This window comes from Thermobia domestica, chromosome 15 (assembly GCF_964235325.1).
Source record: "Thermobia domestica chromosome 15, izTheDome1.hap1.1, whole genome shotgun sequence".
NCBI lineage: Eukaryota > Metazoa > Arthropoda > Insecta > Zygentoma > Lepismatidae > Thermobia > Thermobia domestica.
The window spans coordinates 40370174-40389418 of record NC_137468.1 but is presented as its reverse complement, the minus strand read 5'-3'; the positions used below and the strand labels follow the sequence as shown (position 1 = coordinate 40389418).

The following is a 19245-nucleotide window of genomic DNA, read 5'->3' as shown; positions in this document are numbered from 1 at the left end:
CTGAAATGCTTCCAGTAATGGATTCAACGTTGGAATAAGTGCATTTGTAGCCAACGATAGTGCCTTGAAGTAGATTAAATCATATTCCATGTAAGCTTATCACTTTGTTTCTAATAAAATTAATCACCGTAGTTTTCGATCACACCTCGTATATTGTGGGTATGTGTAACGCCCACTTCCGCCTAGCCTCGTCCATTCGAAACCAAATCAAGAGTTTGGAAAGTAAAAAAAAAAAAAGAAAAAAAAGAAAACAGAAAATAACACAAACTGTCAATCTGGGCTCACTCGGATAAAGCCTGGCAGAGCGGGCTTGTGAGTGAGGCTGTCCCGTATCGCGAAACCACTTCGACGCAAAGGAAAGACCACAGATCCAATATTTGACTTTCAAAAGGCAAACAAGGTAAACACATCAAACATAAACAGAGTAAACAAACCAACACAATGTTTCATTTTTTCGAAAAATAACAATTTTATTAACCAAAATGAGGGAGGTGTATATGCACTAAATCGTTTGAATAGTACGTATACACTATTATTCAACATTAAACAAATAACTATTAGAAATTACTATTTCTGTTTTCAGTTAATAATTTGACTAATTTCAATCCAATTAACTTTATCTTTGGCTTTAGTATCAAATATTCTTTAAACTCCAATCTGTCAAAATACTTTAGAATGAAGCAAAAATTAACAATTAATAATCAATGAAATCTTGAATTTTTAGAAAATATCAAATCTATTGTTCCTCTCTATCAAGTTTACTACCAAACTCTAATCGCAGTCATCAAATCTTAATTAATAAAAATTTGTCTAAATCAGCCTTCTTACAATTTTAAAGAACAATCACTGATTAGTATTAATTCAAAAATTGACTATTAACTATGTTCTTATTTAAAATATCAAATCTTGAACCCTTTTGACAACTGGAGAGAAAAATCGAGAATATTCGTTTTCTTTGAAAAGATATTAATTTTTGTCTTAAAACAAAAACAGAGTATATTAGCTGCAAAGGAAAAAAAAAAACAAATTAGAAATTTGAAATACTGGATCCGGGAATGGTTCGAGTCTCAATAATCTGGTCTCCGTCAGAATCAAGAAAAATGTATTTCGCCACTTAATTGGGAGGAATTTTATTAAGGTTTCAAGTAAATGCAAAGGTACGCGAATTTTATCCCTTTTGGAACCAACTCTACAGACAACCGCACAAAATTAACACTGTTTACGTGACACAACAACTTCTTTAATATAAATCAAATTAGCCACTCACCTATATCTAGATTGTTTGATTTTTACCTTCAGACCCCCTCCCTTCAATGGAAACCTTGGCTTCTTTTGACTGGATTAATGACTAATAAAGAAAGCAATTCTTTGCCCAGTGCCAGACAGATTTTTCTAAAAATTATCGCGATTCTGACTAATCCAAGTAATAAATTACGCCTTTAAAGAACTTTACGTAAGGACAATTCATTCGAATTACTGGCTGAAACAAGGTCAAATCCAGCAATCGCTCTAGTTCAATATCGGATTTGTCCAACACTATTAATTTTCTCTCTTTATAATTTTCTCTTTTTTTAATAAAAAGAATATTTCAGAAAGAACTAAATGAGAAAACAGACGTAAAATATACTTTGGATTAACTCTTAGAGCACGTAAACTAACGTAATATGAGGGATTTATAATCACTATATGTTCACTGCCCTCTTTGGCCACCAAAATCCTTCTCCGGCTCTGTAACTTTCTAGCTCCAAAAATATCACCTTTTTTCTTTCCAATTTCTTCTCGAATCACTAACCATTTATTCCAACTTGTGAAATTTAATATAACACTTAATTCAAAAAGAATGAAAAACAATATTAACTTCACTGGCACGGAACACCGAGTTGCCCCAGTAGTTGTATTAAACCACATATCCTATTTGCCAAAGCGATCTAAGCAGAGAACGCGTAACAGAAAACAACCACCACATTACCGGAAAAACCAAAAGACTAGACAACGTAACCAAGAGTCACGCTGCCAGGAAAATACCGGCGAGTTAGGCCACACCCCCTAAACGATCGCGCGCATAGCTCGTTTTTCTCCAGTTGTCAATAGTTGAAGTATTTTCAGTCTATTCCTCCATACATTTTACCTTTAAATTTTCTTATACTTTTTTTTATTTTTTGTTTTTTAAAAGAAATTTTTAACAGTGAACTTATCATTATTTTAACAAATGATATACTCTAATACTAATAATATAAATAAGTATATTTATTTTTATTTTTTCCTTGTACGCATCCATTCTTCGTTTTTGTGACAACTCGAAGGGATGGTATGCTACATATGTTTAGACAAAATTTCAACATACTTGAACCAATTTTGACAATTCTTTATTTGTTTGTTTGAAAGAGTATAGGCCTATAGTTTCTTTGTAGTTTCATGTAGATTTCATTCAGGTTTAATTACTGTCACTGGAGTTAAACTTTGAAACTCATTAACGGCTGTCAATGTTCATTTGTAACTGTCAAGGTATATAAAATAACATTTAGCCCCAGTTCGCGTTTAGCGTTCTGATTGGCTCCCTGTCCGTGACGTCTTGTGGAGGAACTTTTGCCTATAATGACTAGTGTAACTACGTATGCAGTATTTCATTTGTTGTCTTGAACGATACCTCGCGATACCCAAGGATGTTATAAAATAGAGGATCTACCCATATGTATCTTTATCCTATTAAGTAACTGAATGGCCGCCATATATATTGGCTCAAAACATTGCGATAAACATGTAGTATCTGTCGTTTATTTTTATTTAAGTTGTTGCTTCAGATTTATGTTATATAATGGTTACATGCTGCACGTATGGGTATACAAATAGAAGTGAGTAGAAATTACCCGGAATAACATTTCACAGATAAGAAAATCACCAATCATAGGATGCGTGTGGCTCTGACGTATGTCTTTACGATTTTCTGGTATGCGCAAATCCTCTATTTTATAGCATCCTTGGCGATACCTCCACTTGACGTTACCGACCGCAAAGTATCCTGGGTAAAATGAGAGCAGAAAGGCTGAATCGAGAGTCCCCTGCGTAATTGTATGCGTGTGACTTGGACATTGGTTCATCAATTTTATCGATTTTCTCTTGTTTCATTATAAAGAGTATTCTTACACACTGTGGTATCATGTTAATTTCAATAGGATCTGTTAATAGCCTTCTTTGTGTAATGCCTTTTTTTTCTTTTGAAGACAGTTCGTATATTTTACAACTTTTATTTATTGTCATTTTACTTTCTAATATATATGGTGATCATAACAATAATGTTTATAAATATGTATATGTTGATATGGACAACCGTCCGTAATGTATGATATCATTTTTCTCTATGGCCAGACCTGAACATTTAACTTGTTAAATTTTATGGCCAGACATGTATAAACATGTTTTTCTGGACAGTTCTAATATAATACGAGGGCCATGCCGAAAGATTTTAGCTCTGACCACAAGAAGCATCGGACTGGAACAAAACGTTTACAGTTTTTCAAAGTACTCTCCACGGACACGAATACACTTTTGCATCCTTTCAAACCACTTAGAAAACTGTTCATTCCACTTTCGTCTATATTGTCCATAGACTCCAAATAAGCACCAATTGTTTCATCATCCGATGAAAAGCGACGTCCACGCAAGTGTTCCTTCACTTTGGGAAACACAAAAAAAATCGCACAAGGCCAAGTCCGGCGAATAGGGTGGATGTAGCAACACTCTGACTGCTTCCTGGTTCAAAAAGTCTACAATTCTTGCAGCACTGTGGGCACTTGTATTGTCATGATGCAACAGAAGATGGCCAAGTTTTGATCTTGGATGTTGGGCCTTCCATTTCTTGAACACAGTGGAAAGACAAACTGTTGAGTACCACTCAGCATTCACCGTACGCCGATTGTCAAGTACAACAGTCGCAATATGTCCCTTCCGTCCGAGGTCTCTTCACTTTGGTTGGAGGATCTTCATTTTCGAAGCACCACACTTGCGACTTCTGCTTGGTAAGCAGATTATAATGATAAATCTACGTTTCGTCACCCGTGACGATGTTATAAACATAACAACTTGCCCCTTGATTGAATTTATTCAAAATAAATTCACACCATTCCACCCTACCCTCTTTTCCCCTTTCCGTGAGTAAATGAGGGACTCAACGAGAACACTTTCTCCTGAGACTCAAGTATTCATGCATAATTGTCTGCGCTGCTGTTGATCCAATGTTGAGAGTCGCTTTGATCTGCAGGAAAGATACATGGGGATCATCTTTCACCATTTGCCTAACAACTTCGATGTTTTCGGGAGTCATGCAATGTTTGGCCGTCCGGAATGAGATTCATCTTCAAATGACGCACGTCCCCTTTTAAATTCCCGAAACCAATTTCCAACACTGGCTCGCAAAGGAGCAGATTCCCCAGAAGTATTCACCAAAAGTTTCAAGGCACTGCTCCGCGGATAAGCCCTTCTTGTAATCGTAGAAAATCATAGCGCGAAAGTCAGGTCTTGACAGCTCAATGGCTAACTAGAGAATGGGCCACGCGCGCTTCCTTATCTCTTTTATCTCTGACCATGCTATCACATACTCATTGTTGCCATTGATGGCTGAAAGTCACAAAATATCGGAGTGTCGAATGCAATAAACAAAATGTTGCTGTGATGTTAGATTATTGCGCTGCTAAAAACTTTCGGCATGGCCCTCGTACGTAAAGAAGCCATTAATAATGAATGCATTCTCAATTATAAAGAAGGAAGTTTGTGAAAAATAAAAAGGTAAATGCAGAAAACCTTCGGAAAATACATCAGTTTATGTATATTTTATCTTGATTGTTATTATTGAACATTTAGTGAGTAAACTACGTTTTAATTAGTTGCAGATATTCTGAAATAACAAAACAGAGCTAATAATAGATGTTATATGATCACGTAAATTTTACGGTAAGTTGAAAATTTCGAACAGTTGAAGTTAACAATAGATCAAAATTTAACTAAGTAGTTGTAATTACGTAACGAAAACAGGGTAACTTGAATAATAACACTGTTTTACAAGGGTTGTGTTTCTTAAATGAAATTTTGTACTATGAAAGGAATGTGATATGGAAGTTCAAATGAGACATCCGATTTGACCCGTCAGGGATAGTTTACGAGTAATTCAAGCATTCATGTACTATATATATTCATATACATGCCAAACACAGTATATGGTGACAAAAGGGAAGTTGGAAAGTACGGTAAGACCTTGCAACATTGACAGCTTTCATTTTTCAGAGGTTGGCAAAACTTGCCCGACAGTGTTTTGTTGTTGCAATGTGATGTTGGGAGTAGTTTGTGAGTTAAACTGAGCGTGTGAATCTGATATTTTATCGGGCGTTAGTGCTACTTACTGTATGTAAACTGAATGCTATGGATTCATTTTGTTTGTGTTTAAGTGAAGTAAAAAAGATGCCTCGCACTCGTGGTTGTAAGAACGCAGCTAACAACTTCTGTTATGTTTGTGGCGAGTTCACCTTCATGAGAAACAGGAAGAAATCACACCCATCATCAAGAGAGCATATAAGCAGGACTTTGGCGTCGGAGCTGGTGATTTTGATAAGAAGTGGTCACCTAATATGTGTTGTGCTACATGTTATTGTAAATTAATTAAGTGGTGGCAAGGAAAAAATGTTTCATTATTTGCTGTACCGATGGTTTGGAGGGAACCAAGGGATCATTTGACAGACTGTTATTTCTGCTTAACTTAAATTCAGGGATTCACGAACCAAATCAAAGAAACATATTGTTTATGCGGATCTGCCGTCAGCAAGACGACATGTGGTACATTCTGAAGCTTTACCAGTTCCTTCAAGGCCCACAGATATAGAAGAGATGAGTGATAGTGAAGAAAGTAGCACTACAGTACTTACATCTTCTTTGGAAAAAAGAAGAGATCCCCCGTATCAAGGCACTAGTACGCCCACGCCACGTGTATTACAGCAGGATGATTTAAATGGTTTAATGCGAGACTTACGTCTCAGTAAACACAAAGCAGAATTATTAGGCTCCAGGTTATAGGAATATAACCTTCTCCACGAAACAACCAACATAACCTTCAGGAACAGAGAACATGCTTTTGTGCCTTATTTTGCCAGTGATAGTTCCGTGACATTCTGCAATGATGTTCATTGATTAATGACAGCCTTGCACATAACATACGAACCTGGTGAATGGAGATTATTTTTGGATGCTTCGAAGAATAGCTTAAAAGGTGTATTGCTGCATATCGACAATAAACTGCCTTCAATCCCAGTTGCATATGGCACTCTTACCAAAGAGAGTTATGAAATTTTCAGAAAGATATTGACCTTAATTAAGTACAGTGAACGTAAGTGGAAGTTGTAAAATGAAATGAAATCTTTGAGTTTTACGTCCCACGGTTATGCCGGTTAGGCTAAAGGAGACGGTGATGATGAGTAATGAATGAAATGGTGGAATGAAGAAAGTAAGAGGAAACTGGAGAACCCCGAGGAAAGCCACGGACACGGTGTTTGTCCACCACAAAGTTCACTTGACGGGGGCTGGGATCGAACCCAAGCACCAGAGGTGAACGCTCTACCACTGAGCCACCGCGGCCCCTAAGTGGAAGTTGTGTTGTGACTTCAAGGTAATAGTATTATTATTAGGGATGCAACAAGATTGCACGAAGTATGCATGCGTTTTGTGTGAATGGGATATTCGAGAAAGAACTTCCCACTATGTGAAAAAGGAGTGGCCTAAACGCAATTGGACAGTTGGTGAAAAGAATGTGCAACGGGACAGTCTTGTAGATCCTAGAAATGTTCTTGTTTCACTCCTACATATAAAACTTGGACTTATTAAACAGCTTGTGAAGCCAATGGATCCCAATGGGCCAGCTTTTGTATATCTTACTGACAAACTTCCTCGACTGTCAGCTGCAAAAATAAGAGAGGGCGTGTTTGTAAGTCCGCATATACGAGCACTGCAGAAAGATAGAGGTTTTGAGGCATGTCTCACAGAGAAAGAAAAGCACGCATGGATGAGTTTTACGAAAGTAACCCAAATGTTCCTTGGGAGAAGACGGGACCCTAAATACAAGGAGATGGTGGATGAAATGCTTGCAGCTTATCAGGATTTAGGGTGCAAAATGTCCTTGAAGTTGCATATCATGGACTCACATCTGGATCAGTAATTGCTGTGACATATCCGATGAACACGGAGAAAGATTTCATAAAGATATATCCACCATTGAAAAACGCTATGAAGGGAAGTGGATGCCCACCATGCTGGCAAACTATTGCTGGTGTATCAGAGACAAGAGAGACTCAGTACAAAAGAAAAAAGTAAACCATTATGTACGGTCGATAGTTGTTTCGCATACCTACAATTCTATGTAATATATAGTGTCAACAATATATAGTAATGCTTTACAAACACAAACATTACGTGCTGACTACTCCAAAACTATCCCTGATGCAGAAAAACTAAAATCAGATTTGAATTCAGGAGTGAAAATGCTTTCAAAATCATTACTTTGTTACCCCAAAAAAGAACTTTTTTAAAATTTTTTTGTAGAACAGTGTAATCTTTCTTTTCTTAAAAACAAACGTGTTTAGAAACACTAACTAACTTTATGGCTTAAACCCGGAGGTTCAATGCCGCATTAACAAAAGATCTCCATTGACTTCTATCCTTAACCAACTGGATCCAGTTTCTACTTTGGATTAGTATTTCTGCGAGACCCATCTTAATATTGTCCTCCTATTTGCGACTAGGTCTCCCTAATGGTCGTTTTCCGATTGGATTTCCACTTAAAACTTTGAAAAGCGCTCCTACCTTTTAAACAACAACAACAAAAAAAATATACAACAAAAACTAGAAAATACTCTTTTGATGGGATAAAATACGTAAATGGGACTACGGCTAAAAGCGTTAAGCACGGTCGTTTCTATTATCGAACCACCAAATATTGTCTAGTTGTAGGCACGTGTTAACTACACTGCATTAATCATGGGATCCACTGACTATTGTGTATTTATAGCGAAATCCTTCCGTAATATCCTTAAACACTTCACCTGTCAACCTTAAGAACACCCTTTTTTTTTCGTGTATTTTATATGACATGTATATGTAACACATACAGATGGTGATCAGAAAAATGGAAACACCTGTAGTTGGCAACACGTCAGATGTATGGGTTGGCAGTGGTGTCGTGGCGCCCGCAGCGCCGGACCGCTGGTGGTGGTGTTAGGTCGGTCTCCATACTACGTCAGGCGCAGTAGAACAGCAGTGTCCACTGGCTGCAGCAGACGTAGGTAGTGTAAAATGGGAGACCTCTCAGATTTTCAAAGAGGGCAAATTGTTGGTGCGCGGTTATGTGGAGTGAGTGTGACGGCAGTGGCTACTATGTTAGGTGTGTCGCGTGGGACAGTGTCGAAGGTGATGACGGCCTACACAACACACGGGAAAACCACATGGGGGAAGCGGAACAGTGGGCGGAAGAAAATAATGAGTGACAGGTTACGCCGGGTATTAAAACTTATTAAAACCGTCGTGCCACTGCGGAGCAAGTGACGGAGGAACTCAATCAGCACCTCCCCAACCCTGTTTCGACAATCATAGTCCGCCGCGAATTACATGACATGAACTTACGGGGTCGTGTTGCACGGGCCAAACCGCTCATCAGGGACCATAACGCTTTCGCACGCCGCAAATGGTGCCGCGACCATGCAACATGGACCGTTGAGGACTGGAAACGTGTGATATGGTCGGATGAGTCATCCTTCACCTTATTCCCAACCACGGGCCGTATTTATGTGTGGAGAACGCCCAAAGAAGCTTATGATCTGCAGTGTCTCCGCCCAACTGTGAAACATGGCGGCGGTTGGGTAATGCTGTAGGTCGTCATATGATGGTTTTTATTGGGTCCTGTGGTCACACTTAGCGGACGAATCACTGCCAACGATTATGTCGCAATTTTAGGAGACCACTTGCATCCTATGGTCCGGATGTTGTTCCCGGACAATGACGCCATCTTCTAGGATGATAATGCACCCATTCACACAGCTGGCGTTGTTGCAGCGTGGTTCGAGGAACATGGGGATGAAGTTCAACACCTCCCCTGGCCCGCCCAATCCCCAGATCTCAACATAATTGAACATCTGTGGTCCGTCTTGGAAACACGACTCCGGCGACGATTTCCACCTCCATCCTGTCTCACAGAACTGGCCGATGCCCTGCACGAGGAATGGTGTAAAATTCCACTTGCTACCATTCACGACCTCTATGCCTCCATCCCACGTCGCATCAAGGCTGTTCTGAAGGCGAAAGGTGGCCCGACACCATATTAATCTGGTAAGTTGCAATTTCGTTCAGGTGTTTCCATTTTTTTGATCACCATTTGTATATTTCATCGTTCATTTAGTGACTATCTAAGAACATTTTACAAGACTTACAAATATTCATTCAAAATGTTTGCAAAAGAATACAAAAGCAGATATTTACCCGTTCCCAATATTATCCAGCAATTGTGTACGCACTAGCATTGGATTCAAACAGATGAAAGACAATTTGTGGAAGGAAATAGTTTCTGAAATTTCCTTTGAAGATGCGAGATAAGAGATCTCGAACCTGAGTTGAACCATTCTACCATCTATTGAATTATTGCTTAATTACCTGACGTTGTCTACTTAATATAAGAGATCTAAATAAATTTTGCAGTAGGGCGACAAGTTAGAGTGTAAATAATATGAAAATATTGCATTTGTCAAAGTTTACGTATTTCTGCAAACTTTGAGAGCTATAGTTAGTGCAGATTTCATTCACAAACACTTTGAGTAGGCGTTCTTCCCTCACGTTAGCGTCCAAAGACCATAACGAGGAACTGCATAATTTATACCGTTTACCAAACATGTCAAGGGCATTAAGTCTAGAAGGCGCTCAGGTAGGCAGATTGTATAGCCAGAATGGAGTGAGCAGATCACAGTGGCGTATTTAGGGGGGCTTCCGGGCTTAAGCCCACCTTCCGAAATCTTACTTACTATAGTAAATTATATGAAATAACTTGCAGAATGTTCACATTTTCAGGCAAATCCCCCCCGAAAGTTAGCAAAGCCCTCCCCGAAACAAAATCGTAAATACGCCACTGGCAGATCATATAGCCAGAATGGAAGAAAAGTAGGAACGGTTTCCAAGTTTTAACTCGAAATCCAATCGAAAATTGACCATTAGAAACTGAATTCAGTTGCCTAAGGACAGAAGTCAATGAAGAGCTTTCCTGAACGCGGCAGTCAATCTGTGGATTTCATTGGCCATAAAGTTAGTTAGTGCCGAAGGGCAGAAACAGGTTTAAAAATTTGACACTAACAAACCAAGCAAACAAAAATGAAATGAAATGAAATCTTTAAGTTTGACGTTCCAGGGTTAAATGAGAAAATAATGATAAGAAATTATTGAAATGGTGGAAGAAAATAGGAGGAAACGGCAGAACCCCGAGATAGCCCACTCATACGGTGTTTGTCTACCACGAAATTCATTTTGCCCGAGCTAGGTTTGAACCAAGGTCCCCATGCACCAGAAGTGAACGCTCTACCACTTTTTTTATTGGAACTTAATATCAGTAGAAGCCAATAAACAAAATAATGAAGGGATACAAATTGACTGGTTCATTAAATATGTATCACTCTAAAAAAAATTGCAAGTAACCTATTTCACATAGCAAAAGGAATTTGGTTTAGCTGTACATGCAAAGGCATAGTATAGGAAGTAAGAACAACTTCCTGAGATTCTACTAACAAATATAAAATTGTTTCCTATCAACCAATTAACATCTTGGTATTTAGTTCTCGGAAAATAAGCAAAATCAGGAAAAAACTAAGTCTATTAAAATAGCCGTGGGAGTAGTGCGGCACATATGGGCCATATAACGACAAAACTGAGGCCACACCACTGTTGCTTCACCACATTCTGTAAGACGATGTTGAATAGTGTCCTTTACATTGCAAGAAGCACAAAGATAAGATTCACTAAATCCAAATGAATATCGTCGGGCTACACTATCTACAATTTGATGCACCACAATAAATCACACGGATCTTGCACGATAAATTAAGTAAGAAGCATGTAAAACACGCTAGATACATTGCCAATTGTGATGGACATGCTTAGCAACAATATTAGGAATAAGAGTACAAGGTTGGCGAAGTGCAGAATACAGAATGCAGTTTTTTTTTTTTTTTTTTCTTTTAGCACTTGGCACTTCGTCTAAATCATTATTCAACAGTCGATAACAAACCTCCTACAGAACCAGTTTCAGATAAGTATATTGAGGTGAGAGATATCCAAGATAGAAGGGTGCTTCTAATGGAAAACGGTGTAATAAGTTCATGAGGACTTGAGTGGTAGGATGATCAGGAGGCTTGTGGAGTAAACGTAAACATCGTTGAAGAAATAGTGCTTTGGTTTGCAATTCGACACCTTTCGAATTTAATCCACCATTTTGGAAACCGCTGAACAAACACGAAAAATCATTGGTTTCTATATACAATTACCCATAATTGTCTTAACTTTTGAAAGATGACAGGTAGGAAAAGGCAGTACTTGGGCAATATAATATAATTGAGATAACCCACACAAACCTACAAATTCTCGGCGAGATAAGAGGCTAAGGTTACGAAATCGATGTTGGACAAGAACATAAGTTAACCGATTGACAGCCGATTGACAACATTATTAGTAATAATACCAACTACACGAGAACTGAAAGTCACTTCCAAGATTTTAAGATTAAGCTTGGTTCCGGATACTGATTCGTAGAGCTTACGTGCTATATTAAAACGTTTAAATCGGCGTGACCAATCGTAAAACATGTAACATCATCCATAAATGAGTAAACTTGCACAGAAGTGACACCATAAAGGGCATGTCGGACGTTATATAAAAATGGCCCTAAACTTAGAATAGAAAGCTGAATGCTCAACGGACCGCCCTGTTGGATGCCATTACTAATGCGAAAGGCAGAACTGAGATATCTATTAATTTTGAGCTTAATTGACAAATTACAATGTAACAGCTTAATCAAATTACAGAAGATATCTCCAAATCCATAGGCTTAAAGACAAGAAAATAAATATGTATGATTCACTCGATCAAAAGCATTGGAATAGTCCAAGGCAATTAAGGCCGCATCATATTGGTCAATATCTTGATGGTAGATGATGATGTCGCGTATAGCAGCAAGAATATCTTGAGTACGTTTGTGTGGTAGGTCGCCATGTTGTATAGGCCCAACAAGGTGGACAATAACAGTTTGTAATCGGGCACTTATACATCGACTAATAATTTTATAATCACAGATTAATAAAGATATAGGTCTGTAGTCCGCCACTGTACGAGGATGAGGCTTCTTCGGAATCAAAACAATGACAGCAGTCCGAGAGGATTCTCCCAAAATGCCTACTTGTAGTACAAAATTCATCCATTGAGTAAGGATTGGTCCCATTAAGTGGAAAAAGGTCTTACATAACTCTACACCTAGTCCATCTATGCCAGGCGTTTTAGAATTCTTAGCTGTGAGAACGGTTTGCTTCACTTCCTTCTGAGAAAATGGTTGAGTGAGCTCTTGTCGTTGTTCCGGCGTTAATCTATGCGGCAGATGGGCAAAGTAGTCAACGGGTGGTGCTTCAAAAACATCCTTCAAATTGAATAATTGTTGGTAGGATCATAGCTTTTATATCAGAAAACTTAGTGTCGGATTCTCCATTTTCATCCGTGATACTTTCAATAAGTTGGGATCTAGGGACACAGTTATCTGAATCCATGGATAGAATTTTCCAACGAATATGTATTCCCGCTCGTTGACGACGATGGATTTGTAATAATTTTGCCTTCACCTCTTTAATGGATGTTACTGGTTTGTCCCTTTAACCCTTTCTGACCTGAATTATTGTTTTGGAAATTAAGGAATTTTTCATTTCAATGGATTATATGTTTAAGTCTAAGGAAGTAAGAAAATCCATTTCCCCTCAAAATTCTATATTGCCAGGGAGCTATAAATACAACGTATGAGACAAATTGGAAGCATTCGGCAGGATATATGCGCTATGAAAGAAAAGAAAGTTAGTGATTCCAAATGGAATCACACGGTCAGAAAGGGTTAAAGAGACAGAGCATATAAATTACGTAGTACACCATAATAAAAGTTATACATTTGATTGAAACCCTGCACCTTATCTTTGCAATAGGAAATAGACATATAACGAAGCGTGGGTTTAACATTGTATTCCCAATAGTCAGCAATAGTTTTACGAGGAGAACAACCCTGAATGAGGCGGTGCCAGGTATCTGTAAACTTGTAAATATAATTGTTACACTAGAATATATGTATTGAGATACCAGAGTCCTCTGCCTCTCGGTATTTTGTTAACGTTTAATATAATACCTAAATGTGGTACAAATTGGTCAGAAGCACATGTGGAGGAAATTTGTGTATGAAGTAGCCCGCGAAGCAGAAGCTGAGAAACAAAAAATACGATCTATCGTGAACGAGCTTGTATGCGTGAAAAAGGTAAAGCATACGGGAAGCTGGATGTAGCGTAAACCAACAATCTTTCAAACCAAGGTATGTTACCAATCTGTGCACAGTAGCACAATAATTGTAGCCGAGAATTTGCTATGATTGATATAAAACACAATTAAAATCAACCCCCGATAATGAGACCAGCATAATGTCCAGCACATTCCTGGGCAACAAGTGTTTCGAAAAATTTCTTGCGGGCAGCCCTGTGATTATTACCCGAGGACAAGTTCAAAATTTTGATATCACCTATCATACCACTAGTTAAGCGACCAGATGGATGGTAAAAAACATTATAAAACTGTATACCTTGAAGAATAAGAATAGCGGTACCTGTAGCGTTGTAAATGAAACTATTATAGACATTGTAGCCTTGAATATACACAAAGGGTGAAGGACCAACTTCCTGTAAGAAGCAAACATCAATGGAGTGACAACGTAAATAGTTCTGTAAAGCAGTACATTTGAAAGCACTGGAAGATTTGTTAAAGTTAATTGTTGCAAAATGAAAGGGAAATATAATATATAGAGTAAAAACACTAGGGGAATGCACAAGCACTAATATGTAAACAATTTCTTTAGGGAAGAGGAACGGGGAAGTCACTCATAGCAATACGAAAACAAAACACCAAAAACGTAAACACTATGGTTGATTAGAAGTTGCTGAAGTAACGTTCAGAATCAATTGACCTTCACTTGTTGCTTCGGAAGATGACTTATCACCTTACACGAGAATCATGTGACGTTTCGTTAGCTGTGGATACCTTCCTTTTTTGTTTCGTCCAGCTGTGTCTTCGGGGGTAGGGAGCAGTAACTGATCAGTACAATTTTCACTTATATAGAGTTGTCAAGGAAAGCACATGAGTTAGCAGACACGTAATCACTATTGAGGGGTGGACTGGATGAAATAACAGGAAGGGGAGGCACAGGAGCAGGCAGGGGACTCTCCGAGAATTCGGGAGAAGTTACACTGTACGAATATCAGAACGTGTCATGATAGCACTAGTAATAACAGCAAATAATGCTTGGAAATCAGATAGTCGTAAGAAGGGGAAAAATTGCTCATCTTGTATGTTAGGAACACTTGTTTCAAGTTCGATCATATCCGCAGCTTCTGACCAGGCAGTGTTGGGACGAGACGAAGTAAAGGTTGAATGCTGAGGAGTTTGGGGCAAAGGTTCGACAAACAACTTAGTCATCTGTAAAGTATCAGACGGATGTTGGGCAGGTAGATTATGAGGCTGGCGTTTAGTACATTGACTATAAACATGTGTACTACTGCTACAATAAAAGTAAGTAGGAGGCTGACCAGGATGCATAACTGTAGCACGATGAAATTGAAATGTCAATTTAGACTGAATACGTTTTTTTAGTGTCATACACACAACACGAACTAAATTATACACAGGAAAATGTAATTTATTAGGCAATTGTTCATTGAGTATTTTAGAAATAGATCCATAAGGGCTTAGTGTTGCGTGAATCACTTCAAGACTGAGTTCAATGGGCAATTCTGAGACCTGCACTCCTGTGACATCTTCACCCTCACTCATTATATGAACAATACTTTCGGTCCCATCAGAATGAATGAAAATCATCCTTTCAGGTGTTGTACGAAAAAATTATCATAGGTACCAGGGGCACTAGGCTTAACATAAAGACAATAATGTTCATTGTGCAATTGAATGATCTCGACTTGGTCCAAGGTGAGCTTTACTTTCTCGGCAAGACAGGTATGAGTCTCAAGTGGCGTCGATCCTAAATGGCATAAAGTCTTATCAAACTCAAATTTGACGGTATTTTTACGTATTGTATTCATGATCCACTGATAAACAAAACACCAACAGAGAACGATACGTTCTCGAGCAAACAACTCGCTAAACAACACGCTATAGAAACACACTTGCAGAGCACTTTTCACACGTCCGCACAGTACTAAGCCACCGCGGCCCACAAAGCAAACAGAAAAGTACCCCAATGAAAGCATTGTTATATATATATATAATATGAAATCCTTCACTTCTAAATATGATGCATATTTCCTTTCAGGTATCTGATAGCCTTCAAAAACCTCCTGCGAAGTATTGAAAATATTGGGATTTCAGTTGTTTATGGAATCAACTACTTCGGACGTGGAGTTCTGAAACAAGAGAACTTCGTGAACTACGTACAGCATGATGTTCTTGGAAACGACCTCCTGAATGCTTCCTTAAATTTTGTGCCTAACCTTAAAAACTCATATGAGCGCATCGTAAATACTTCAGATTATGATCTAATATCGGCGAGGTAAGATTCCAATGTTGTTGAGATGTAATAAAGTCTGCTATATAATATGGTAATGTCGTTGCTATTACACGTTTTAAAATGTAGACCTACTCTGTGAGAATATAGCTTACAAGCTAAGCCGAAAAGACGAATTTAGTTAACTAATGTTTAGTCCTCACATGGACTACCATCGACTGTTATTTTTGTATTTCGAGATCAGAAATTCTCAGCTTGATGATCTGTTACGTCATTTGCACCATCTTTCTGTATTAGTAAACCCAATAAACTGTAAAATTATATATTAGATATATGATATTTACGGTTATAAAATATCACATACCCATCCGAACCATGTCTGTGTTCTCAACAGTTTTCTCTGCGTCCACACTTCTCATCCGCAGACAATGAGATAGCAGATAGAGAACAGCTTATTTGTTGAATAACATATATGATTTCAAAACTAGTTTCTGGCATAATAACAATAAATAAAGCATATCGTAGTTTTGGGAATAGTATTCTGGATGGGAATATTATTGGGAATGTCCGGTGCCACAGGTCAATTTCATTATGAGTAAAGATACGACGAAATGTAATTATAAATTATGTACATCATAGTTTCAGGAATAGTATTCTAGGTGGGAATATTATTGGGAATGCCCAAAACCATTGGCCAATTCCATCATGAGTAAAGGTATCAAAAAATGGAATTATAAATAATGTATATCGTAGTTTTCTGAACAGCATTCCAGATGGGGATGTCCGGGCCATAGACCAATTCTAGTATACTTATCACTTTGTTGGGGGGAGCAAAAGAATTTAAATCTGAAACGATGACAAGTTGTGTTGAAATTTGAAAATCGAAATATTTAATTTGTAACTTTAGTGGTGAGAAGAACTTGTCAAGCGAAAGACCCTCGAGGTAATACTGTACAGAAGTTGCTTCCCGTACTAAAATTGTAAATTTAATTTTCCGATTTTCGAATTCCCATAGAATGTTTCAGATTTTTTAAATGTATATATATATATATATATATATATATATATATATATATATATATATATATATATATATATATATATATAATATATATATATAGAAATTCAGCTTGAACTTCACCGTAGTTCAAACCTGTCTTTATATTATCTTTGACAGAAATTAAAGCTCCTATATGAGTCTTCTGAATCTATGCCAAGTCCCATGGGAATCCGAAAATTGGAAAATCAAATTTCAGAATTTAGTACGGAAAACAGAAGGTCAAATTTCTCGTCATGGGGAGTTAAATAACACAATTAAACGCACTCTTGCCAGTATTATGTGAAACTATAAGATGGAGTGACATAACGCCTTGGAAACTGTTGCAACGACTGGTATGGGACGTCATAACGCTGTCCGGATAACGGATTTTTCTCAGTGTATTTAAGTTTTGTCAACTTCGTTTTATTTCTCATCCTGCTTCCAAAGATGTGAAAAATGGACGACTCCAGTGGTGGATCCAGAAGGTAAGAACAGGGTGGCCAGCCAGACCCCAACTATAATAGGTATATCATGAGTTTAGTATAAACTTCCAAAAATATATAAATAATAACTTAAATTATTTTGTCATTCAAAAAGCTAAGGGGCTAAGTCCCCGGCCCTGGATTAGATCCGCCACTGGTCTACTTGCTATCCTCTGTTATGAAGTTAACTTGTTCTACACAATTTTATTATTTTTTTTATTTATTCGAGTATTAACTCAATATTTGATTCAAATTTATAATATTAACTGTTTTCTTAAATGTTATCATAAAAAATAATAAGAAGTTCTGTACAGTTTCGCCTCAAGAAGCTTTTTCCTGGTAAGTTATTCTCAGCACTAAAGTTGCTAATTTCATATTGCGATTTTCGAATTTAAATAGAACTTGACGTTGTATCAGATCTCTACTTTTTTTTCTGACCCAACAAACTGATAAATGTACCAGAACTTCGTTCTATTTTTCAGATTTATGCTCTTCTTTTTGGTAGAATAACTATTACTTGTATTAAACAACCAGGTTCTTTCTTATTTCCAGCAATTTTGTGTTTAGTAATAACATTTTTTGCTATAACTTGTAATGATATAATTTTTGTTGTAACTTGTAATGATATAATCTATGTTGTAGCTTGTAACGGTGTAGTTTAAATTGCAACTTGTTATGACATAGTTTTATTCTAATAGAAGTTTTTGTTGTAACTTATAAGAATATAATCTATGTTGTAGCTTGTACGATGTAGTTTTTTAATGTAACTTGTCATGACATAGTTTCTTTTTATTCAAATGGTAGTTTTTGTTGTAACTTGTAATGATATAATTAGATTTTGTTGTTGTAACTTAAATGATCTACTATTGTTTCATCATTGTAGAAGATCTGAAATTCTACTAAATAAAGAGACACAACCTAACCTCTCAAGTGCTATAACCTATTTCGATTCCATGGCCCAATATGTGGATGAACTGAGGACACTACAAGCAAGATTAAGACGTCAAATACGGTAAATGTTCTATTATACTAGTAGTTTCTCTGGAAATACTTATTGTTTCTTTATTTCCTAGTTATCTTCCACATTTTCGTTTTTCTCTTAATATTGTGAATCGTGCAGTAATTCTTTTGATGTGTCCACTGTAAAATATATACAGGGTGTTTCAAAACAACACCGACAACGTTTGGAAGACGATTCACACCAAGATAAGGCAAAAAGTCAAGACCAATCTGAGTGCACAAATGCTTCCTTTCGGAGTTATAGGCTGCCGAAAACATGAAAAATTGAACTTTAAAGATCCATAGCTCTAATGCTATGGGACCTACCGTAGTCGAGTCAAGACTTCACTTAGGAACTAGTATGTGCCCTATACAAATATACATGTTTCAGAATCCTATCCATCACGACTCTGAAACTCACTAAAGAAATAATAAACACTTCTGACCATAGTATATACACTTGTTTATTAAAAACTAAATTCCAGTGTAACAGTTTCGACAACGTAACGTCGTCTTCATCAGACACAACTCTGATGTGTGTCGGTCGAGTTAGTGTCTGATGAAGACGACGTTACGTTGTCGAAACTGTTACACTGGAATTTAGTTTTTAATAAACAAGTGTATATACTCTGGTCAGAAGTGTTTATTATTTCTTCAGAACCCTGCGGTACTTCCGTAACAATTTTATAGAGGTAGTTGGTGAGCACTTCAAATTATATGCCCATAGCCGAACTCCCTCTCTAAAATTTGTTGCGTGAGCACCTTGGGATTCTGAAACATGTATTTTTGGATAGCGCACATGTTAGTTCCTAAGTGAATTCTTAACTCGACTACGGTAGATCCCATAGTTTTGGATCTATGGTCCTTTAAAGTTCATTTTTCGTGTTTTCGGCATCCTATAACTCCGA

The 19245-nt window shown here is 37.4% G+C and overlaps 1 protein-coding gene across 2 annotated transcripts in view; it reads left to right on the top strand.

Annotated features, from left to right (window-relative positions):
* Nucleotides 1-19245, top strand: part of LOC145670989 (uncharacterized) — a 427013-nt gene that overhangs the window by 344720 nt on the left and 63048 nt on the right. For both annotated transcript variants that reach the window (XM_081739620.1, XM_081739619.1), the window contains exons 7-8: nucleotides 15626-15862; nucleotides 18222-18350. In XM_081739620.1, coding sequence (XP_081595746.1) covers nucleotides 15626-15862; nucleotides 18222-18350 — 366 coding nt within the window. The remainder of the gene's footprint in view (nucleotides 1-15625; nucleotides 15863-18221; nucleotides 18351-19245) is intronic.